This window comes from Xiphophorus maculatus, chromosome 4, assembly GCF_002775205.1.
Source record: "Xiphophorus maculatus strain JP 163 A chromosome 4, X_maculatus-5.0-male, whole genome shotgun sequence".
Classification (NCBI taxonomy): Eukaryota; Metazoa; Chordata; class Actinopteri; order Cyprinodontiformes; family Poeciliidae; genus Xiphophorus; species Xiphophorus maculatus.
The window spans coordinates 7,011,923-7,037,085 of NC_036446.1; the positions used below are offsets into that span (position 1 = coordinate 7,011,923).

Genomic DNA, 25,163 nt, shown 5'->3' on the forward strand with positions numbered 1-25,163 from the left:
GCTAAAGGAAGAATTTTGTAAGTATTTGTTGTGAGCGTATGCTTTTTAATCAAGATTAATTCATTTTAAGGCTTTTTACTCCACTGAGTACCCATAAATCTAGTCAACATATCAACTAAAATCTGCACCCAGAGCACCAATTAGCTTTAATAGATACTGGCTTATGCAACTTCACGCATTACTCACACACCACACAAATACAACATCAGAAGCACATACAGATCCAAACATTTTTTCTCTTCAATTTCTCAGCAGCAGTGCAGTCAGCTGCAAGTCACATGACTGGCTTGCCTCGTCTCACTGAGCATGCCCAGACCCCCGTTAGTGTTGTTAGGCAAAATATAAGAGAGCAGTAGGAGAGATCTGCAATAGATAAACACTTGCACACGCACCAGCTGGCGCGCTTGCAGACACGCACAACACGCATTTAGGAACACAGTCCAGAGCTGTGATTGCTGCGTTCTTGTATTTTTTTTTAAATGGTTCTCTTGTCATCTGTCATTTCAGTGGAAAACAGCCACTGACAGAGGGAGAGATAGAGAGAGAGACACACACAGAGAGAAGCAGGTGCGCCCTTAAAGAGGAAAGAAGCATCTGAGGCAAGGACAGCATCCCAGTCTCCATTCTCTGTGGAGGTAAGTGTGGATGGATGTGAGGGGAGTCCGAAGCGTAGGGGGAGGGGGGCAACCCGCCTGAGCGCATCTGTGTTTGGGCTAAACTGCTATCTAAAGAGAAGGAGGAATAGTGGAACGATCGAGGTGAATATATGTGTGTGTATCTTTTTGTACGTGCGCACTGGCAGAGGGTGGGTGGGCTCATTTTTTTCTGTGACTCTATTGGTATGTGAGACGACAGAGGCCAAGGAAATGGCAGGGAGTGCGGGGGTGAGTGGGATCGAGAAGTAAATGCGAGGAGCGGGCTTGAGGACGCAGAAAATGGATAGGAGGTGAGACTGGAGATGAGCAGGGTTCTGCAGGGTTAGAAAGAAAATATCAGATTAGTGCGATCTATCAAAGCAAGAGCATTTAAGCTCTTTTTTGGTCAGTGAAATATTAAGGAACAGAAAAAGGCACCTTCTTGACTGTCATTAAGCTAAATATGTATAGCTTGGCTGTTTTTCTGTGATATGTTAACACCATCATCTGCAGTGCAAATCTGTGTTGCTGTACAGCTTTTGTTATACCGATTTATTGTGCCTTACATTTAATGAACTGAAATGTGTGTTGTGATGCTCCGTGGTTGATTTAAAAGGATATGGGACCCTGGAGTCATGCTAGTTTTGGTGCTATTCCCAAAGAAATATCTAAATTGCAGTAGATTGATAAATAGGTAGACGTCAACTTCAAGCCTTATGGGGCTTGTCTACATGAATATAGAGTATTTCTGAAATTAAATATTATTTCATAGTTTCTACACAATTCCTTTATATATAAACAAGCATCCTTTAGGCTTGCAGCATGTGCTTATACCTTTGTCATTTTATAGGCCTACCCTTGGTTGTTTGGTATCCATCTTATTTGGGTACAAAGTGGAACAGTCTGCCTCAGGTGATTTTGTTTAAATCATGCATCAGAGCATAGCTGATAAAGAGGCATTTCTCACCTGCTTTTGCGACCAACATTTTAAAGTCATTTTCTATGTTCTAATGATAATCTACTGCAGTGGTCCCCAATCCCTGGGCCTGGACCGGTACCGGTCCGTGGACCAATTGGTATATATATATATATATATATATATATATATATATATATATATATATATATATATATAAACCTTTAAATAAATTGACACAAAATAGTTTGATATTTTATGGTATTATTATGATAAAAATGAAAGTGATAATAAAATGATTTACTGAGATTTTCAGGTAACCGTGACTGGATGGTCCTGCAGTTATAGCTCAGTAAGCACAAATCCAGCTCTTGGGAAACATATCCATTTGTAATATGCTTCTTAAGGACTCCAGTCACATTTTGTAGTGTGATTTGTATTACTAAAATTTTAACTTAAACTGCATCTAGTCATGTTTTCAAATTTATTGATATTTATTTATGCACATTTATTGATTCAACAGTGGAAAAAAATAGAACAATCCCAGCTGTATCTGTTGTAGGGATTTGTAAACATTAATTAGAATTTATCATGACAACGGTAAATAGAAATCTTATCATGATAAGAAATGTATCATGCTAAATGATACGATAAATGCCCAACCCTAGTAGGAAGCAACAATATTGCAATGTGTAGGTAAACAAATTGGCCAGGAGCTGGTAGAAGTTTGTGGTTTTTTTATATTCTTGGGGCTAAGAATTGGTTGGGGATGACAACGTCCATTTTTTTAATAGTTCAAGCAGCGAACTGCACAAAAATCCACCTGTCCAAAAATTTATACTTGTTTTTGGCACCTCATAAAATATGTTGTTTGCAAAACATCCATTCATTAAAGTACGGTACATAATTATTTGAGGGACTGAAACTTCAGTTTCCTGGGCTAATGCCCTGCCTGGGTGATGCTTATTATTTGAACCATTAAAGCTAATTATTGTTTACATGTGTTATATGAATGAAATATTAACCTCCAATTTGTATATTGGCATATGGACTTAAAACTTTATCACAATATTTAATGGTATTTATTGCAATTTAAAAAATATTTACAATTGATGTAACTTTAATCCATCACTGTCATGGCCCCACAAAAGCAAGTGCTCTTCTAAAAATAAAACCTCACCTTTTGTTGAATAGTTCAATTTTGTATTACTCCCTGATAAACAGTAACAGTCAATTGTATTTAGTCATATTTTGAAGTGTAAATGCAGAATTTATTGATAAACTTATTGAAGAATATAGTTCAAAATCAAGAAAAATTACAACCCTAGTTTTGTTTTTTTGTAGTTTCCACATAACATAAATTAGAATCTGTTGTTATTAACAGATGACAAATAATTGTTCAGTTAATAACATTTTATTAACCAATGCACATATTTGCCCAACCTCAATAGACAATGTGCTTTTGACATTGTGCATATCATTGATTTTGTTTACAAAAATATTGTAGACATTTTAATATTTTACCAGTATTCATTGATAGATATTCATGCCAAAAAGCCATAGAAACAATGGGTTCTTTTTATGCCATGGTTTTTGTGGTTACATCAGTGCTGTCTTTCTTCTGCACTTCTAAGGAAAAAAATACAGTAACCTCTTGTTCTTTGGTATTAATAGACTAGAATCCTGAAAAAATATCTAAACAAAGAAGTGAAGACATCTAGGGTACTGAACGTACAGCACAAATCTCCCACACACTTTCTCTCAACAGTGATTAATGCCACTCTGAAAAGAGGCAGAGATGGTTGTTGCTAGGATACATGGCAAGGTGAAGTGCAGGCGATTTAAACAAAAAAGGGAGGAGGGCACCGTTGACTAAGAATGGCATCACTAGCAGTAGCCTGTGTTGCATGTTTTCTTCCTCTGCTGATTTTCTTTATTTTATTTTTTTCAATTTTTCCAAGGCTGTGGAATTCAGAGGAGTGTAAAAAGGAACGGACGGTCACACAAAGCTCTTCATTTTTTTTGTGCTCTTGCTCCTTTCACCTGGAGGTAGGCTGCAATGGTTGGCACTAATCAGAGGCCTAAACCTGTTTGAGAGAGCTCTATGAACAGCCGATCCAATGGTAAGACAGCTGGGATCCTATTGGTGTGTGTAATCAGTGAGTTTGATGAAACTGTGTCACATAATTGTTGCTTTATTTAAGATTTAGATAATTGTGAAGGACATTTAATAATGTTACAGGGTCGCATGTAGAATGACTGATATTTTTTTGGCATTCAGATTATTTTAGCTTTATTTAAAAATAAATGTCCTGGTCTGTTGAGCTGAAACTGTCATGCTTTGACATGTCTTTTTTCACATTTTAAAAGTCACCCTTGTCATTCTCAGTTAGGTATTCTTATGAGGGAAGATGTCAGAGGATGTTCTGTGTCTCCTTTTTGAGATGCTATATAAAACCTTGTTTGAAGCCCTTGAACGTGAGGCTAAATAGGGAGATGAAAGGGTGCAACAGAGAGGCTGTATTTTCTTTCCTCTACTATAATGGTGTTTTCACAATGCGTGGGCCCACAGGACATCAAAGGCCAGTGTTGGACCGACGAGGAGTCAGATGGGGAGAACGAATCTGAACAGTTCCTTTATGGAATCCAGGTAGAGAAGACATTATTACTTCACTGTCAAAGCAGTTTTGCTAACATGTTACGCATTTTGTTTTTTCATTAAATTTCTGTCATTGCTATGTAATCAATGTATTTTTTAAATGACATTGAAGTAAAAATTTAAATTACCTCAAAATCTGACTATCCTTCGTGCCACCTTGAGCCAGTTACCTATATGTTTGAAATAATGTTGTCAGTCTTTTACCAGGCTTTCTGTTGGCCTTTCAAAGTTGTTCTTTGAAATTTGGATTCATTATCGATTTTCATTCAGTCTTTGTCCCTGATTATGTAAAAAACAAAAAAAAACAAAAGTAGTGTTTTTTAGTCCTGGGCCAGTATGAGATTCTCACAATTTAAAAACCTTGAGTAAAAGTATAATACTTTCTCTGTACTTGCACCAAAAAACAAAGTGAAAATGCATAACATGGCCTGACAGCTTTAATTAAGAACACAAAAATGACTCTTACTGCTGCTTACATAAAATAAATTATTGATTTGAACAGCTTCATGTTGTATATGGTTGCATACAAGTATTACTATAATTGGTATGGATATCACAGGTTCTGATATTATCCATTATATTAATTGTTATTGTATTTGATACATAGCCTAAGAAGAGATACAGAATAAACACACACCAACTCTAGTTGTTTTAAGTGCTTATTATGCAGAATTTTGCAAAAAATAAACTTTAAAACAAGATATTGGCACTTTATCTCTATCTATCGCACTATGTATAAAAAGCAGTCTATATCCTAAAGAAAGCAGAGAAAAATCTTCATAAAACCAAAAGAAAGACAATAATAGTGTTTATTTAGAAAATAAGTGTGTTTTCCACCTCATATAAACTAAGAAATGTCAATGTTATATGTTGGCAGAACATTTTTTATTATTTTAATTTAAAACCACTGCAGCTCAGTAAAGTAGAATATCATCATAAAAAAATTTGTTTCAGCAATTCTGTTCAAAGGTGAAATTCATATGCTTTCTAAATCAATTCACACAGTAATATATATCAAATGTATTTTCTGCTATTTTTGATGATTATGGATTAAAGCTAACAAAAACAGTAAACTCAGTTTCCAGAAAATCTTAATTTTACATAAGGAGAAAAAAAAAACATTTCAATGCACGTATATTAATATTATGGCCATGTTATGCCCTACACAATCAAGAGGAAGGCTGCTGAATTGTCATTGACACCTTCCACCAGGTGGGCAAGCCACCAATATTCATTCCTAAAGCCGTTAGTTATTCAAACAAGTATTTTCCATCGAAGCATATGTCAAATTTACATATGGAGTCAGGACTTCAGGAGCCACAAGCTCATTACTGTTTTAAACCACTCTTGAACTAAAGAAAAGAGTTCGAAAGTTATATGCGCGTAAATTTAGCATGGTATTTGGAAATAAAGGCTCCATATTTTTATTAGTTAGCAACAATTGCATTCATTGTTTAACAAGCACACAGAACTCCTTTTTGTGACTGTTATTTTAGAAGTGTTAGTTGGGGTAAGCTGCCTCTTTAAATATTTACATATGGTAAATATTTCCATCATAAAGTTCCACTGAGCAGGGAGAAAATTTTAAATAGCTTCCAACATGCTGCTTGATATCTAAAACTTTATATTCTGTTTAATAATAAATTAATGCAAAATCTATTATTTGCAGCATATTTTAGTCACTGGCAAATCAATCTCCAAGACCATCAGGAGATTCATCATCTTTATCTCATAAAGTTGATAGCTCTTCTTCCACCTAAGATTTTAATCTGAGTTATCCCTTTTTTACTGTTATCTTCCAAGTCTTTTGATTGAAATGTAAATCCAGTAAAGCTCATTTCAGCGAAGTCAAAGTACATGAAAGCAGTGCAGCTATGATAAGGATGGAACTGTACTGCACACTGAGCTCAGAAGATAAAAGTTTGACACTAGAGACCAGACACAAGCATGACAGACTTTTTATACCATAAAATGATCAAGAACCAAATCTTCCAGTGGTAACCAGAAATAATAAAAATGACTTATCTAAATACTTTGAAAGAAGTCCAAAAATCAGTATTGAGAAACTTCCTCTAGTAATTGAAATTCAAAAACGTATTTAAAGTAATGCATGCAGTCAGTGTTTAGTAATTTAAGTTTGTAATGTGTGTTACAATATTCAGTTTTACATTAAATAAGCAGTCTGGATCTTGTTGGGTGTTTGAATCTACATTGTTTTTCAAAGCTATTTTTATCCCTTCAACTTTTCATCATTTTGTTCAATTATAATCATTATCAGAAATAAAAATAACATAATAACCAATGTACTTTCCATATATAGTTTTAGGATTTTATGTGATAGAGCAATTTAAATTAATACATCAACACATTATTTTCTACTTTTTGTATGGTGTGCACTTGCATTCAGTCCTCAGATTTGACATTTGTGGAACAATCTTTTTACAGCTGCATAGTGTTTCTACCAGCTTCGCACATTTAGGACCTGACTTGATTTTAAATTTTTGTAAAGTAGATCAAACTCAGTCATGTTGAATGTAGAATAAGTGAACAGCAATTCCCAAGTCCTATAACACCTTTTCTCGCCTGAGGCATATTCTACATGGGCCTCTTTAACAGATAAATGTCCTTTGATCCAAACTATTCTGTATACTTAGGGTGGTTAACCTGCTAAACAATTAACACCCACATCAACCTTATGTCTTTAGCAGCCTCTAAAAATATTTCTTCCAGGATTGTACATCATGTAGCTCCATCCATGTACATGTTTTGTGGATGATGGGAACCCAAGTGCAAACAGAACATTGGCAAAGGCATGAGGCATGTTGCAGTTCAACAAAATGTGAAAAAGCTGAAGGGGTAGGAATAGTGCTGGTACTGTGGGATGTTTGGGTGTGTGTGAAAATAGTCGGTAACCATTGAGAATTCATTCATTGCTATAACTGTGACCAGTGCTGCTTGTTGCAGGGGAGCTGTGCTGCTGACCTGTACCGCCACCCTCAACTAGATGCAGATATTGAAGCTGTGAAAGACATCTACACCGACAGTGCCATCTCTGTCAGGTACAGGACAAAATCATGTCCTAAAATCTTTAAAGGTGTCACGCTAGCTGTAATGAAATAAAAATTCCCTCTTGATTTTTAACCTAAATAAGAAAGGAGAGCATAACCTTAATTCATCTCTCACTGACTGTAATCAGTAGAAATGGTCAGAATCTAATGATTCACATTAGTTTTGACAGATTTACTGTATCTGTTGCTGCATCTCTGCGCAGGGAGTACGGAACCATTGATGATGTGGACATCGATCTTCATATTAACATCAGCTTCTTAGATGTGAGTCAGCACTCTTCTCACTGCAAACACCTCTTCCGACTTTTCCCATTACTATTCTAACGTTGACATTTTGCAAAGTAACACATCATTTATAATGCATCTGGTGCTCATAAGATATTTATGCATTGAGAAATGGCCCTAATTAGGCTGCTAATGGTGTGTATTTGTGTGTGTGTGTGCCTGATTCAGGAGGAGGTTGCAACAGCCTGGAAAGTTATAAGAACAGAGCCCATTATTCTGAGACTGCGCTTTTCGCTTTCTCAGTACCTTGATGGACCCGGTGAGTAAAGATGCAATGTGTGTGTGTGTTGGTTTTCTAGAAGGGACATTAGGTATTTATGCCCCTCACTGAGTGTGGGAAGTGAGTACAACATGTGTCACACACGTGGGAGACTGGAAAAAAAAACTTGAGTGTCTTTCTGTCGACTCTGTAATGATGTTAGTCATCTTTATTTATTCAGAGCCGTCAGTAGATGTGTTTCAGCCTTCGAATAAAGAAGGCTTCAGTCTGGGCCTGCAACTCAAAAAGTAAGTGAGGCGATCATTTATAATGTATCTGTGAAAGTATTTATGTCCCTTGAAGTTTTTCACATTTTGTCACATTACAACCAAAAACTGCAATGAATGTAATATATATTTTATCTCATAGTTTTAAAAAAGTGGAGAATAATTATGAAGTGGAAAGAAGGAAAGATGTATGGGCAACAGTATTAACATCTGAAAAGTGTGATATGAACTTGTATTCATTTTTTAGAACCAATTTTCACCTCAATAATGAATGCAAGTCTTTTGGGTGATGTCTCTAGATTTGAACATCTATACTAAAAGTTTTGCGCATCTTTCTTTGTAAGTAGCTCAAGCTCACCTGAGTGAGCTTGAGCTACTCAGATGCAGAGCTTAAGCCTTTCTGTGCCCTAGGCAAGATTATGGTTTCACTCCTAAATTAGTTAAAATTATTATTAAATCACGACCTATGTGGTATATCCCGTAGACTTTATGATGGTGTTTGTTCACTAATGCTTTTTAACAAACAAATGCCTACATGTTAGATTATGGTTGTAACATGACAAAATGCAAAAAGGTTAAAGCTTATGAATGATTAAGAATGTCATTTTTTAAACTGATTTTCCTTTACAGCTTACATTAGATGTATGATTCAGCACAGCCCAGATTCACTCTAGTGATGTTTTTAATGTGGCAGGATCCTGAGCACATTCACCTCACAGCAGTGGAAGCATCTCAGCAATGAGTTCCTCAAGGCCCAACAGGAAAAGAGGCATAGCTGGTTCAAAGCTGGAGGGACCATCAAGAAATTCCGTGCTGGGCTCAGCATTTTCTCCCCAATTCCCAAGTAGGTAGAGCTATTTATCATCTGACAAAGCAATGAACAACTGAGCTATTGAACAAATGTTCTCTTTTTTTTATTCTTATCTGATAATGTAAAATTTCTCTAAAGTTTTATAATTCGGTCACCACAAATATGCAGTATAACGTCTATAAAATAATAATATTTTTTACATATTTGTTAAAACTGTCACTGTGTCGTGACAGATAATCTGTGAAAAGATTGAGCTCCTCTCTCCCTGAGCTACTATTGCTGTCTGAAAACATGCATCACTCCCACTCAAAAACAGTCAGTCTAACAACTAACTGTAGCAAATATGACAAGAGGGAGAAGAAAAAGCCAACACAGCATCTTGAACCCCGACTTAAATTCAAAAGCTGACAAAAGTTCCTGAGGGATGGAAGCACTCCTCTCACTACCTCTCTAAGTTTGACAGGTATGAGTGCACAGGGATTGAATACTGACCCACTTGATGGTGGCCAACTCCACTAACTAGACTGCCCTGACATTCTAATGACTGGATAGCAGTCTCATGTCAAGGGGCTACTTGGATAAGGTACTGAGAGCAATGGCAGACATTAACACTGGTCCTTGTATCTAACAGTTAGTAACTAGAGTTACTGTCTAAACCGATTTCAGTTGGCTGTCTTGTGTCTACTTTTAGTGTAGACTGAGAGACAAGAGCAGAAAAATGCCTCCAGAAACCCACCAAGAACATAGTTGAGTTATTTTATAGGAAAAGTCAAGTACCTTCAAACCTGCAAACTTTCTGCTCTAAATCTAAACCCTTCTAGTACACCTTAGAATATCATCACAAAGTGAATGTATTTCAGTGATTTAATTTAAAAATTGAATCCAGTCTATTGTATACAGTAGCTTCACTATACACAAAATAATTATATTGCACATACTTACTGTATTTCTGTACATTTTGACAATTGTGGCTTAAAGAAAATAAAAATTTTAATTTTAGTTTCTCAGAAAATTTGTCATTAACATAAGTTATTATTGACACTGCATAAGATAAATACAAAGGATTTTCTTAAACATAGAAATGTTATATGCTGCAAAGGAATTTAGCCTGGGGAGGCAATGACTTATTTTGGGGGGATACAGTAAAATGGCTTTTTTAAATATGTATATATGAATAAACCCATATGTATATTCATCATGCAACATTTCAAATGCAATACCTATGTTGTTAATTAATACAAAATAAATAATTATAACATTAGCAGTGACATGTACAAAAAGCTGAGCAATTATGCTCAGAATAGCATAAACATTAGCTTGTATAGCTGAAATCTAAGAAACTAATCTAATCCACTCTCTGAAGTTTATTTCTTTATATGCTGAATCAGAAAATGATGTGTGAGAAAAAATCTTTCTGGAACAGAAACAGTACACTGCATTTGCTAGTTACAATACAGACATTAATAGTTTGGAGTGTGAGTGAGTGATTCAGTAATATCAGTAAAAAGCCTGTCCTGATACCTCTGTGGTTTCTCCCTGTAGCAGATATCTTTTCCTCAGCTAGTTATAATCTCTCCTTATCTGCGAAGATCCTGCATCATCGTCCATGGTGCTGGCCTCTGATCTAATGTCTCCTCCCTGACTTTTCTATTATGACAATAAAGATTTATTTTAAACATGTGAAAAACAATAGTGAGTACGTCTGCACAGAAATGAAAGAGGATTGGGATTATTCCTAGAAAAATAACCAGCAAGGGATATAACATAGGCAGAGATGGGTACAGTAGCAAGTAAAAAGTAAAAGTAGCACTACTTCAACATAGTTTTGCTCAAGTAAAAGTAGAAAGTGTCCATCCAAAAAATTACTCATAAGACAAAAAAAAAATTGATAAAAAGGCTTCTCAAATACTGAGTAACTGATCATAAAATACAATTTAATATTTTAAAATGAAGTGTTCAGACAGACGAAATAAAAGTCAATATAATGGACCTTACCAAGCTCCGCCCACAACCAACCCACGTGACTGCAAGTTAATTACTAGCTGTACTTGGTGCTAGAGCGGCTAACACGAGTAACAGTTTAGTCCAAAGCCTTTTCTGCTCAAATAAAATCGTTAGTGTATGTCAGATACAGTACACATTGCATATTGATCTGTTTAGCTAACGTAAGACTGTGTAGCAGACAGGCTTCAAGGTGTAGAAGTTGTATCAGTTCTGCCATTATGCTGTACTTAGCTAACGGGAAGCTAAGTGTGTTTGTGAGACAGCCGCGCACGTGACCACGTAGAATGGGCATCAGCCAATGAAAAGCGGCCCCTCTGGTAAGGTCCATACATTTTACTTACTGTATTGAATTACTCAAATAAATACATTTTTAATAGTATTCTAGTTTATTAAATATCACTGTTCTTTTTCAATTGAAGTTACTTGTGGTGGATAGATATGCTAGAGTATCCAGAAATTTTACTCAAGTCAGAGTAGCAAAGTTCAAAATATTACAACAGTCAAAGTAGAAGGCACAGTGCAGTAAAACTACTCCTAGCACATTGCTTTCCAAAAAGTTACTTAAGTAACTCGTTACTACCCATCTGAACTTTAAAGTTTAACATGATATATTTTTCATGGACAAACTAGTCATAATTTAGCTAACATTATCTGCAACAATCAGCATTACTCTACTTAACCCAGTTTGTCTGGGGAAAGAATTGCACAAGGTTCTCTGCCTTTTACTGATTTGCTGTGTGTGCAGCTCTGCCCAGTAGCATTTCTACTGTCGCTGATCCACAGGTGAAAAAACTGGCGCTAGCATATTAAAATATGTTAACGACGGATTAAACAATTGTAAGAGCTGAAAGAATGCGGGAGACACGGGGCGTAGATATTGGAGGCGCGGGAGGTCCTACTTTATCAAATCGAGATAGGAATAAAAACTTAGCCACTCCGAAGTAAAGCAATAAATAAATGAAGAAGAAATAGACAGCTTCCAGTCCAGGTCAGGAACGGCAGACTTTGTGGGTGGGCACTGCCTCCCAATGCCCGCTCATGCCGCAGAGTCTGAGCTAGTATCTGCTAGTTGGGCAAAATTCAGTCATTTGGACGCTTTTCTTCGTACAGAGGTGTGAAGCGAGATTTGAATCGAACGGAATAGCAAAGGCAATGTCCAGGTTAAGTGCCTACACAATCATGAAGCAGACGCTTCACAGTTGGCCAGCAGACAGTCATTGATAGACACCACTAAGGGTAAGGAGAAAAAGGCTTAACTGCAGCATTTCCAAAAACAGTGAATTGGTGCAGCGCACCAGTGAATGGATTCCCCATGTAAATCTTTTGACCTGCCCCATTGGCTGCACTAGATTTATTTTATTTTTGAAGAGACAAAAGAAGGAACTTTCATGAGTTACAATATTTGTTTGTTTGTGATTTGCAACACACCTAAAACTCGTCCCTCTGTCTCTGGTTTTGCTGTGCCATTCCAGGATTAGTGGCCCCCATTGGCCACTATTTACAAAATATTTTGGAAGCACCCCTTGGTCAAAGTTCTTTGCAAAATACTGTAAACCTTGCATTTTATTAATAGAAATCAAATATTTGTCACATTTAGTCTAATTTTCTGAGAAACTGAATTTTCGATTAGTTTTAAGACGTAGCCATCACACTTGAACGAAGTAGACACTTGAACTATCACTCCATTTGTAGTTATTCTATATAATATAAATTTAACTTATTGAATTTAATTAATAAGTAACATAACTCTGATATTGTAACTTAATGAGATGCACCTGTATGTGTGAGAGACACACATAGCATTTAGACTAAACCATTAGTCATTAGCAGGATGGTTTAGTCTAAATAATCTTTTTGATCTTTTCAGGTCTCCAAGTTTCCCTCTGATCCAAGACACAGTTCTAAAAGGGAAGCTGAGTGTCCCTGAGCTGAGAGTGACCCGCCTGATGAACCGCTCTATCTCCTGTACAATGAAGAACCCTAAAGGGGAACTCTTTAGCTATCCACCAAACAGCCAGGTTAGGGTCATTTTGGTCCTTTCACCTCCCAGACTTCTGTTATTGTGAAATTTACTTTTCAGTTAATTTAAGTTTTACTGTGTGGTGTTATTGCTCCATTTATTCTTTTCAGTTTAAACTACACCCTTGTCTTTGTCCACCTGTCACCTGCATTGTTTCACCTGAGCCTTCCCTCACTCTTACCAAAACATAGCTGGTGTGCCCTTTCCCATAATGCTTTGTCTTCACTTCACCCATCAGACTGTAGCTGTCCCGGCGGCCAGGGCCCCAGCGCAGATTACCACGAGGCAGCTGATTGAATTGTTTTTTTCATCCCAGGCGGGCGGCCACTGCAAGAACATCCCTACTTTGGAGTACGGCTTCTTAGTGCAGGTTAGATCCTAAGAAAATATATCCTCACAGTCAAAAACATTTGTACTCCCTGTTTCAGTTGTTATGTATTGTTTAGAACACAAGCCTGTGGAGCTTGGTTAGTTTCTAACCCAACATGAGTTTTCAGCTAAATAATGCAGACAGTATAATTCTATTTGATTTTATCTGATAGACCAATATGTGGTAATAAATAATTGTTAAATAGAAAGAAAGAAGGTCGATTGTTTTCTTTTTTTTTATCTTAAAACTGTGGCATATGTATTGGCTCCCCCTTAGTTAGTACCTTGTACAACCACCTTTTGTTGCAATTGCAAAGTCTTTTAGTGTTTGTCTCTACAAGCTTTGCACAACAGAAGACTGAATTTTTCACTTTGCAAAACAGCTTAAGCTCATTAAGACTGAATGAGGAGTGTCTGTGAAAAGAAATTTTCAAACCTTGCTGTTACTATTAATAATGAGTTAGATTATTAGTAGGTCTTAGTTTTGATTGACCAATTTGAAAAATGATTTGAAAACATTCGGTTGTAGCTCTGGCTGTATGTTTATGGTTGTGCTGCTGAAAGGTGAAACAGAGCAACAGTTTCAGCTTTAAAACCTCTATGAGATTTTATTCCAGTATTGTCCTGCATCTAACTCCATCTATATTCCAATCAACTCCAACTGATGAATACCAACCAGTAAAATGATGCAGCTTTCCTTGCTGGAAAAGTTGCGTCGCGATGTTGCCAACATAAGTGGAGTTCACTTTTTGAGAACTTTGAAATAATCGAGCTGTTTTTGCACAGTGAACTTGAAGTGGTTGGATCTCATCCTGACATCATTTAGCAGTGCTTTATTCAAGATTGAGTTATGCTGTTATTCAAGGACAAACTCTGAATATTTTATGCAAAAAGGAGCTGCAACATTTTCCCTGAAAATGAGGTTGACGTGTCTAAAAATGGTTCATGTAGCTTTTAAACATAAGTATGTTAACTGAAGTCTCATAACCTAACCACCAAAACTAATTAATTAAATGAAAGTATTTTGCACACTATTTAATTGTTTGTGAGAAGGAGAAACAATACAGACTATCTGAAAATTCTGCAGCTCACTCTGACACACTTCTTACGATTCTCTCAAATGGGGCAGATTTATCTAAAATAGCACAGATGATTTTGGTTTAAATGTTGAAGATTTTGTCTACAAACATACTGTAACAGTATTATGTATTTGATTTGTTTTAGCTGCCATATAACCATAATTTGAAATTTTCTTCATCAGAAATGTGCATGAGTTAATGTTTCTTTCCCTTGACGTTTTCGATTGTGCATTGACATTTTAAAGGACAAAGAAGAAATCTTTCACAACAAATCTGGTTGGCAGTGATTGTATAAGTGGGTTAAAAGCAATGCACTGTATGTAGAGGACCACAAATCTGCTGTCTCACTTTGGTGTGTTTCTAAAACCCTATTGCAGATTAAACCACATAAAGTTGCAGTGACAAATTGTCCTTCCGAATTGATTCCTTCTGTCTACACAGCCTTTATTCATGTAAACATCAATGCTGCAGGTGGGAGTTATAATTGGCAACTGCATTATGCTTTTTCTTGTAACAGATAATGAAGTACTCAGAGCAGAGGATCCCCACTCTTAATGAGTACTGCGTGGTTTGTGACGAACAGCATGTCTTTCAGAATGGGTCCATGCTGAAGGTATCAAGAAAAGAGACACACTCCTGTATTAATATTTGATTTAGTTTCTTATTTTCTACATATTTTAAATACACAATGCATAAACAAAATCTACCTGTGTATATTATTCTACACATTTATTTTTCTTTTCCTAGTAACTGAGAGAAGAGCATATTAATCATGTTTTATTCTAACGGTTTTATGTGTTTTTTATCGATTTTACTGTGTCTATGCAGCCTGCTGTGTGTACCAGAGAGTTGTGTGTGTTCTCCTTCTACACTCTGGGTGTGATGTCTGGAGCTGCAGAAGAAGTGGCAACAGGAGCAGAGGTAACAACAAACATATATATGCAGTGTTTTGGGGGTCAAAATCTTGACAGTCATATAGAGAAAAAAAAAGTCACAAAAAACTTATCCAGACAATTATGAGATTTTTCCCTAATTAGTTGTACTTTTATTGTTATGTATACTGAGAGATATCAAACTAATTGGTATTAACCTTTTCTAACCCTTACCAGGTTGTGGACCTGCTTGTGGCTATGTGTAGAGCTGCACTTGAGTCCCCACGCAAGAGCATTATCTTTGAGCCCTACCCATCGGTTGTGGATCCAAATGATCCCAAAACTCTTGCATTCAACCCAAAGGTTTGCATTCCCACTCCTTAATGCATTATTCCAAGTAATTTAAGAATTGATTTAAGAAATGTGCAGTCTGTTTTATTTGATAAACTACTGTCACAAGATTTTGTTTTATATTTATTTTCTTGTATAAAGTTTTTTTTTCATAATAATTCTTTCCTTCTCCTCTGCATTTGTTTGCTTTCACCTGGACACAGAAGAAGAATTATGAAAGACTGCAGAAAGCACTGGACAGTGTCATGTCCATTCGTGAAATGACCCAGGTACTATAAGGACGCAGGAAGGACAAATCTCTATCAAGAGGAGAAAGTCCTTTTGTCTGTATAATAATTAGCATTTTCCAAGTACTTATTTGATTTTTGGCAGATGGACGTAAACAGCAGATGCTTCTCTGTTGTTTTCAGGGTTCATATCTGGAGATCAAGAAGCAGATGGACAAACTGGACCCTTTGGCCCACCCTCTGTTGCAATGGTGAGAATACATTCCAAAAATGTGTTTACACTCATTCTTTAAAAAGCATTTTATACTGGAAATATCCCACATATCCACACACATACTACTACACCACTGCAATTAATAAAAATACAAATTGTAAAATGAAAAATATGCTTTGTTATTATTATTATTATTATTATTATTATTATTATTATTATTATTATTAATATTATTATTATTATTATTATTATTATTATTATTATTATTATTATTATTATTATTATTATTATTAATTCTGTTTCTTTGTAGGATCATCTCCAGTAATAGGTCTCATATTGTCAAGCTGCCTCTCAGCAGGGTATGAATTCAAGATATTATTCCTTTTGTCTCCAGAAACAAAGACAAGCTTTCATTATGCTTTTTTAAACATACTCTTTCTCTCTCTCTCTGGTTTCTGATTGCATTTTTACAGCAACTGAAATTCATGCACACGTCCCACCAGTTCCTGTTGCTCAGCAGCCCCCCAGCCAAGGAGGCTCGCTTTCGCACCGCCAAGAAGCTGTATGGCAGCACCTTTGCCTTTCAGTGAGTTGACCCTAGCTGATGGAATTTCCTGTTACTGTCTATAAAAATTGTTTACAAAGCGCTGGGAAAACCTATGCCTTATTTTTTTTAAATTTGTAAAGTAACTTTTTTTTTTTTTACATTAAAACCTACCTTTGGCATCAAAATATTTGAGAAAATATAGCAAGATAATTTCTCCAGCAACCACTATAATTTATTATTAGAGCATGACACCCTATTTATAATGGATATGCCTGAGTATAATTTTAATGAAGCCACTACAAACAAAAGGACAAAGCAGTGACTGCTCTCTTGGACTGAGAGGACACCTTTCTACGCCAGCACATGGAGCCAATGATATTTATGTGAGCGAGACAGAGATTTGTCCTGTAGCAGATGGGGCTCTGCTGAATATTTTAGATACACTCGACCCATCTGGGCAGTGCCAAACTAAAGCACACACAGTGCTGACACACAGTTCTCCCTTTTGCTGCTGGTTAATGCTTTAGATTTATTAATTCCAAATAAACATGTCTAATATTTAACTGAAGCTGAGTGTCATCACTCTATTTTTACCTCAACAGAAATTATGCAAAACAGAAATGTCTTTGCTTTTAAAATTTAGAAGACATGCCAAATAAAGGTAAATGATAAGTTTAATTACTTCAGGAAAAATACGTTTTCTCAAGTCCAGCAGCCATGTAGCAATCTTGGCTCTTTTCAAGAGAGATTAAATACCTATACTGGGAAATCCAGTCAGTAGTCATACATATTTTAAAATCTAATTTATAAATAATAAATGACAGCTGAAGATTATCCTGCATTTTTAAACGGTCCTGCATAATTCGTATAAATTGCACTACAGTTGAGACTTAGATCAAATCAAACACTAAACATGAAAAAACACTTCACACTTCTTTATAGTTTATCTTCAGTGCCTGGTCAAAAAGGAAATTATCAACACATTAAAAAAAATACAGGCAAAAAGAATACATTTAGAACAAAAACATTACAATAGAAAAAATTATTTTAGTTTAGCTTAACTTTGACTGAGTCCATCAAATTAAATTTTAGTTCAATTCAGTTGAACTCTGTTTAATTCAGATTATTTAAGTTACATTAACTTCTAGTAAATTCACAGCAAATGCCATCTTCAAGAGAAAGAGGTGCAATTAATACCCAATTATATTGTAATGTATAAACAATCCAGTCCTCTACAATCATATAATGATTTAAATTTAATTCAGTTCGGTTAATTCATTTCACATCAATTCAGTTCAGTTTAATTCAGATAATTTTAAATCTGTTTTTTTTTCATAGCAACAATTGACAACAAATTAACTCTTAAGATTGTTTACAGTAGACAAGGGTCAAATTCATGTCCAACTCTTATGTAATACACAGATCCAAGTTGTCATACTTTGCCTTTTCTTTTTTTTCTCTTTACTCCAGTGGATCCCATATAGAGAATTGGCACTCTGTTCTTAGAAATGGACTGGTCAACGCCTCTTACACCAAGCTGCAGGTAGGTTACTTCAGTTCGGATTTATGAAGCTTCTTCCCACAGACAGTAAACCTGCCTTTTACAATGTAGGCTTTCCATCAGGCTGATCCATATTTGCTATCAATAAATGTCTCCTCTTGTCAATTTTTCTTGAGAACAGGCCACAGTGGCAGATGTTTCTGGTCAATATCAGCGACTTTCAGCTGATACCATATTCCAGCTTGGAGCACTAGGAGTAGGCTGTGGTTTCAGCTGCCATGTCAGGAGGCCGCCTGTGTGCCCTGTGGGGGTCGGTCACACCCTAAATACAAAAGAAAACTTTAATAGTTGTGAGTAAAGTCTTTTTAGGACGAAGAGACGCTTCTTCTAAATTAGAACTTTCACAAAAATAATTGATTCAAACCTGAAGTAAACAGGACGGATACGATTTAAAAACCAAAATGACAGAAATTAGCCTAAATAAACTTTCTCTAAAAATATCAGAGTGCTAACCCAGCACAAGAGAGAGCACAGCATTGCCTCATTTTCAGAATACAGCCTATAGTGGCTGCTTAGAGACACTTGCATATTCTGAAAATAGATTAAACAGAATTCAATCAAAAATCTTGAGCTCATTGAATCATTCTTGTCAGCTGTGATTGCTCTGTCACGCTGATATGTCTCATTTATGCCTCCTTTGTTCTCCCGAGTTTTTGAACTCTCCATCTTGGATCTTGGCTCGGTGCTTTTTGCCTCCTCCTCTTTGTCTCAGCTGGAGCATCCGCACCCTTCCTTTGTCACCGTCTTTCACAGAACAAAGGAGACTGAGTCAGTCTCCACCTTCAGTTAACACACAAACCTCACGTTCTTCTGTTTATTCATTTTCTGTAAATGTGTCGGGGTGTGTGCGGGGGTGTTCTCCCTCGTAATTATGTCTGTTTTCTTCCACTTATACCAATAGCATTAGTATAGATCACATAAGTGCATGTCTGGCAAATGTATTTATAAAAATTTTAATTCAAAGTTAAACCTTTGTCAAAATTTAAACACAAACATCAACTGTGAATACGTTACAGACAAGCACAAAATAATATATTTGTGACATGGAAGATAGAGGATGCTGGGTTTTTAAAAAATCTTTTTTGACAACTAAACATATTAACCATGTTGCATCTGTAATCAGCCTCTACCTCTTTTATATTCTGTGTAATCTTCTCTCTGAGCTGTGGATGCAGAGATTCACAGCTCAGCTTATAGACTCTGCCGACAGGATAACTTCCTGTTGTAGTCAGATGAGACCAAAATTAAATTTAACTTTGTGGTCTGCATGCATGTTGGTAAACAAAGCAAAAAGGACATGTCCAAAACCTGGTGGTGGCAGCATCATGCTGTGGGGATGAATGTGTAATCATCACTTTGTTTTAGATTTTCATTTGTAAACAAAATGTAAGTGCAATTCCAAACCATGTGTTCTTTTTTCCCCCCTGCTGAGACAGGGATAGATCTGCACAATTGTGGAATATTTTGTGTTGGTCTATCACATAACATCCAAATGAACATTGAAACATTGAAGTTTATGGTTGTAAAGTGACACAATTAAAATGTTTAGAGGATCTGCACACTATATGTGTCACTGTAAATCTTCATTTTTTATCCGAATGTTACCTGAATACCTAAATGTTATTCATTAGAATTTCATTAACAAAATTCAACCACAACACATTCCTTCTCCTTTTTGTTATCCACTTTCAACTATTTGGATTCTCTTGTGTGAACGTTTTTTGAAGAAAAGCTGTGTGAAACGTTTCACACAATTTTCTTTTGGTGAAAAAAATCCGTTTTTTTCACCAAAGCTGGTTAGGAAGAAATTGGGCTGTATTTGCGTGCCTTACTTGTAAATGTAAAGCTCAGTTACCCATCCCTCCTTCCTGCTCTTTTCAATCCCAAGCTGCACGGCGCAGCATATGGAAAGGGCATCTATCTGAGCCCCATCTCCAGTATATCTTTTGGATACTCAGGTAGGACTATGTTATTTTCGCCATTAAGACCTGCTATCCCCGCCTCTGATCAGTGTCTTCCTGATGTGGCTTGATCATCACGATGGAGCACGCCATTTTTTTTTGTCTTACAGCTGTCAATATGTTGTGCTGCTGTTTTGTAGTGTCATGTCTGTTCATTTGTAAAAGCTGAGCCTTGTGTACAACCTGCCTTTCCATACTTTATGTTGTGGTTGTTTTGGTTTTGGGTTTGCAACATCAATATTTGTTTTTTTTTTTCCCCTTTTCTCTTCTATTGTGCTGTAATTTTGTAGTGTTTGTAGAGAGAATATGTCAGAAGGTTGCGAATTTCCTGCTTGTTGACCAAGAGTCCAAGCAAATGATCAGAACTTATGTTAAAGTCCAGTGCATTCTGTAAAACTTGTAAAGAGTTTCCCAATATTTAAAAAAAACTACAGTTTCCAATTGTTTTGTAGGCATATTTTTTTTATCTATGCATGCAAACATTCTATACACACTCATAAAAACACTGAAATTGAATTAGTCAGTGAGCATGTTATGTATTCCTATTCAGGCAAACCAAAACCTTCAAAATAAAGTAATTTTCTTGAAAATGACAAAAAATAAAGTTTACACAACCTGAGTGACTCAAAGTAGCATTTTCTAAGACAGTTTTATTGGCCTTGCTGTGCTGTCTTGTGTAGGAATGGGGAAAGGACAACATCGCATGCCCACCAAAGATGAGCTGGTACAACGTTACAACCGTATGAACACCATACCGCAGGTGAGGGGCACGTTGCACTCTTATTTGTGTTAAAATGATGAATTTTAAATTAAACATTTTCTTTAATTATGTGTTTTGCCACCGTATTGTGGCAGTTTTTGTTTTTTTGTCTTATCGCAATACAGACTTTCATTGCCTACAAAAAAAAATTGTCCTTTGAACACATCAGTTAGATCTTAATCTAAACTGCAACCCATGACTCTATCTTTCACTGTAGAGCCGCCCAATACAATCAAGGTTTCTGCAAAGTCGAAACTTGAACTGCATTGCTCTTTGTGAAGGTAATACCTGTGCTAAAGGTGAAGTACATGTTTGTGTTTGATAAGTATACTTTTGAAAATCTCTTCGTTGATAAATACATATTTAATGCAGAAGATGTGATATTAATTTAAAACCTGCACTCTGTTTGGACCATGCACAATATGTTCTGCAAAATGTAATTTACTAATAAAAATAAATATTTTATTATTTATTTATTCACCAAATAAGTGCACATAGCACAAACATTACAGACTAACAAACTGAGATACTGATCTAAAAAATAACAAATTATATAGAAATAGAAATAACTAGTTGTTTTTATTAGGTTTGTAGAGTTATAATAATTATAAATGATAAGTTCTAAAGTATCTCACCTATTTTAATGTAGGTCAAATAAAAATGGTGTCTGGATTTAAATGAGGAGTCATGCAAACATGACAAAAATATTGAATACAAACTGTTTTTTTGTGTTTCTCTTCCCCAGTGATCACATCTAAAGATCTCCAGAAACACGGCAACATATGGGTGTGTCCCGTCTCCGACCATGTCTGTACCCGCTTCTTTTTTGTGTGAGTAATCCCGTCACTTTGACGAAAACCACCATTGCCCTTTGATGGAAAATAGGTAAAATGAGTTGTCTTTTTTCCAACAACCACCATTTTTAGGTTTTGACATAAAGGAAAATATAATTTATTTATTCATCAAAACACTTATATCTACATTTAAAACATTAGTTCTTTTTTTTATGTTTTTAGCCAAACTTAGTAGGAGCCATTGCGCAAGATCCAAATAGCCACTTCCGGCTCCGTAGCCGCAGGATGCAGACCCCTGGTCTATCACTTAAAATGTTCTGTATGTTACAATAACGTTTGTTTATGCAATGTAGTCAAAAGCTGCTAAGATTAGCAAATACTCCAGTGTGAATACCTTTACAACCCGATGTTTATAATTGTTTTTTCTGAATAATTGTAGGTATGAGGATGGCCAAGTAGGAGATGCCAACATCAACACTCAGGAGCCTAAGGTGCAAAAGGAGATCATGCGTGTGATTGGGACCCAAATCTACTCAAGCTAATGGAGGGTCCGCAGCAGATCTATCCCTGTCTCAGCAGGGGGGAAGCAGACAAGACAGACAATTGAAGCAAACGTTTTGAGTGAGCTGTCCTTAGGCCAGATGCTGAGGGATGATAAGCTCCTGAGCACATCATTACCGACATGGTTTAACTCTAGTGTTCTTGTTTTGTCTTCTTTCTCTTGTGTTTCACCTTCTCCACATTGTTACGACTTACATGTTCACCTGACCCTCAGTTAGGTTGCACCTGGTTTAAATCAGCTTTCCCCCGGTTTTTACTGCTGTCTACACAAATGCACACATTTTTCTGGGACTGCCGAGGCTATATTCTTGTTGCTGTGTGTTTACTTTAACTGATTCAGTTTTTTATTCTTCTTTGTGAATATGTAGTAAAACAAATATTCATTCCAAATGATTATTGACCTTTTAATGGTAAATATTGGAGAGAATTATGCACATATAGAAGTTAGTTTTTTTTATGTGTTTTGGAAAGTTATTATCTATCATTATTTTTTGCAGTATTTTCTGACTGAAGACATGGACTGAGGCCGTGATTAGCAGAGGGACATACACCACTTGTCCACTGATACTTCTAGGCTGCCAAAAGTAATTTTTGAAATTCAAACTTAATATCAATATATGTACTTTGTTTTGCATAAAAATATCTACCGTAGCTAATCTGTTCATGATAATTGTTGTTTTAGAAACAGAAAACCGGAAATTTCTATTGACCATGAAAATTTCCATTTTTGGCCTTTTGAGATTTTAGTTTGTTTTTATTTACTATTTTAACAAATACAACACATAAAAGATGAAAAATTATGCAGGTTTTCAGATTGCAATAATACATTTGAATTAAACAAAATAAGATCAAATCATCTTAACACTAAACAGAGTACATAAGTGTCATAGTGATGAATTAACCTACTGAAAATTGAGTTTTTAAGCTGCCAATTAACAATTAAACCCATTTACTTATAAAGTAGAAAATAGGCTGAAAAATGGGACCCATATGTGTCTTAGATATGTTACCCAAAACAGACCGATTTCCATTTCAGACCCAGCTTAGAAAGAAATGTGGGTTTCGTTTAATTAACCTAATCGGGTTACAGGAAGCACATTGTAAACCATAAAAACTCCTTAACCTGAAAAATAAATGATAAAAAAAGACCTTTGCCCCACCCTAAACATTTCAAGAAATGATGGCATGGAATGTAGGATTTGTTGTATTTATCAGCTTCAACTTTGTTTTCTTATTTATTTGGTATTCAGTCATTTAGTGGGTACAGAAGACAAAGAGAGAATTACAATGGATGAAACATCAGAATATAACTGTAGCTACAGTGATGCAAATTTGTACAGTTAAAACCAGATATTTACACAATATTCTGGAAAAAATAAGACACAATCATACCTGCTTTTTTCACTGTTTGAAATTGAACAAAGAGAGAGCGAGGATATTTTATGACTTTCTTCAACTTAGAAGTTTACATAACTTCACTCACTGTTTGACAGAATAATATTTTACCCATATGACTTGGGTCATACATTACAGGTTTCCTTCTAGAAGCTTCTCAGTTTGACACAATTTTGACCAGTTCTTTATAACTAGTTTTCCAGTATACTTTGGTCATTCTCCGTTTGCAAAACCCATTTGTGCTCAAACATTAACTTCTTGGTTAATGCTTCAATATTTCAAGTTTCTTAAAAATGTTTACTTTTGACCCTTTAAGCATTTACAAACTCTGTCTCTTTTGATTTCCTTCTAGAGTTCTGTCTTTTTCCTTAATCAGTTATCTTTCAGGCCATGTTGATACAGGACCAGTTACTGTAGGAATACTTACCCTTTCTTACTATCTTGGCTGATTTCTTTAGATTTGGACATCACGCAAGAAATTATCTCAGATGTTGGAAATAATCAGTTGCTTACAAAATAATGACATCATTGTCAGGGCTTTCTCAAACTGTTTAAATGCATAGTAGTCGCAGTCCAAAGTTCTGAATTTGAGGAGAGGAAGAAAAAAAATATCTGGAGTATTATTCCACTAAAAATAGGGAGCAGCTTCTTCAAACCAGCACCAATGGATGGTTGGATTCTCTCTTTCATTTTGGGTGCATTTGGCAAATTAAAAAATAAAACTCCTGGCGTAAAACATTTAAACATTAGTCTGATTTAATATCAAGGTCATGTGTTTTTTTTTTATGTATTAAAATATATAAGTATCTGGTTTCAACTGTACGTTGGAGTGCTGGGACTATCATGTGACTCAGTAGGGAAAAAAGTATTTAATTTGTGATCATATTACTGTGATAGCCTTTTAACCTTTTGTGCATCATCGTTTTTTATGAGTCATCTCTACATAAAATGAATAATTTGCCGTGCTCATTTTCAAACAACCATCTGTGTGTATGAGCAACGCTTTCCACCGGAATTCTACAATTGGAAAATGTGGACTTTCCCAAAGCCCAAAAACCTTTCTGGCAGCATTCAGTCCAGGTGAGCTCTGTATTTTCTTGATATTATACCACGCATTACACATATTCAGCATTTGCCTAAAATGGGGACAGTGACTGTCATCAGACCTGCAGTAGACAGGAAGTAGAATACAAAAGGTGAGAATCAAACAAGCTGAAATATAGAACATGTTGGCTATGGTATGTCTCCACAAAAATGAACTTTCAAATGTTATCGGAACTGGAATTCTAACCACTAAGTGGACTTAAAGACTCTGGAAAGAAAGCAAATTGTATATGTGTATATATGGATGATGGTCATGATGGACATGTGACGTTGACCCAGTGCAGTGCCAGACTCTGCGAACAGCTGATAACTGTTTCTGCCAAGATGTGGGAGCGATGAGTCTCTTTAGGGAGCTTATTGTCTCACCGTCTGTCTCTGCTTTGTGATGTCTCAGAGATTATGACGACAGCAATGATGGTGATTATGGAGCTGGTGAAAGGCAGTCGTGCTGGAGAAAAATAATAAAACTTGATTTTGCACAGTT

The 25,163-nt window shown here is 35.9% G+C and overlaps 1 protein-coding gene across 8 annotated transcripts; it reads left to right on the forward strand.

Annotated features, from left to right (window-relative positions):
- The first annotated feature begins 329 nt into the window (after positions 1 to 329).
- Positions 330 to 25,163, forward strand: parp6 (poly(ADP-ribose) polymerase family member 6). 8 transcript variants are annotated; one of them, XM_005805549.3, is made up of 23 exons: positions 330 to 635; positions 3,513 to 3,674; positions 4,124 to 4,201; positions 7,160 to 7,269; positions 7,482 to 7,542; positions 7,732 to 7,822; positions 8,004 to 8,070; positions 8,744 to 8,893; positions 12,732 to 12,882; positions 13,123 to 13,254; positions 14,850 to 14,945; positions 15,161 to 15,253; positions 15,442 to 15,567; positions 15,759 to 15,824; positions 15,966 to 16,033; positions 16,307 to 16,355; positions 16,470 to 16,582; positions 18,014 to 18,086; positions 19,993 to 20,062; positions 20,746 to 20,825; positions 21,043 to 21,106; positions 21,571 to 21,655; positions 22,059 to 25,163. In XM_005805549.3, exons 2-23 carry the CDS (start codon positions 3,672 to 3,674, stop codon positions 22,159 to 22,161), a joined length of 1,929 nt encoding a protein of 642 aa, XP_005805606.1. In that variant the 5' UTR covers positions 330 to 635; positions 3,513 to 3,671; the 3' UTR covers positions 22,162 to 25,163. The 8 variants fall into 8 exon arrangements, with proteins under 8 accessions (XP_005805606.1, XP_023188439.1, XP_023188438.1 ...); XM_023332671.1 differs by lacking the exon at positions 330 to 635 and adding an exon at positions 648 to 758; XM_023332670.1 differs by lacking the exon at positions 330 to 635 and adding an exon at positions 815 to 946.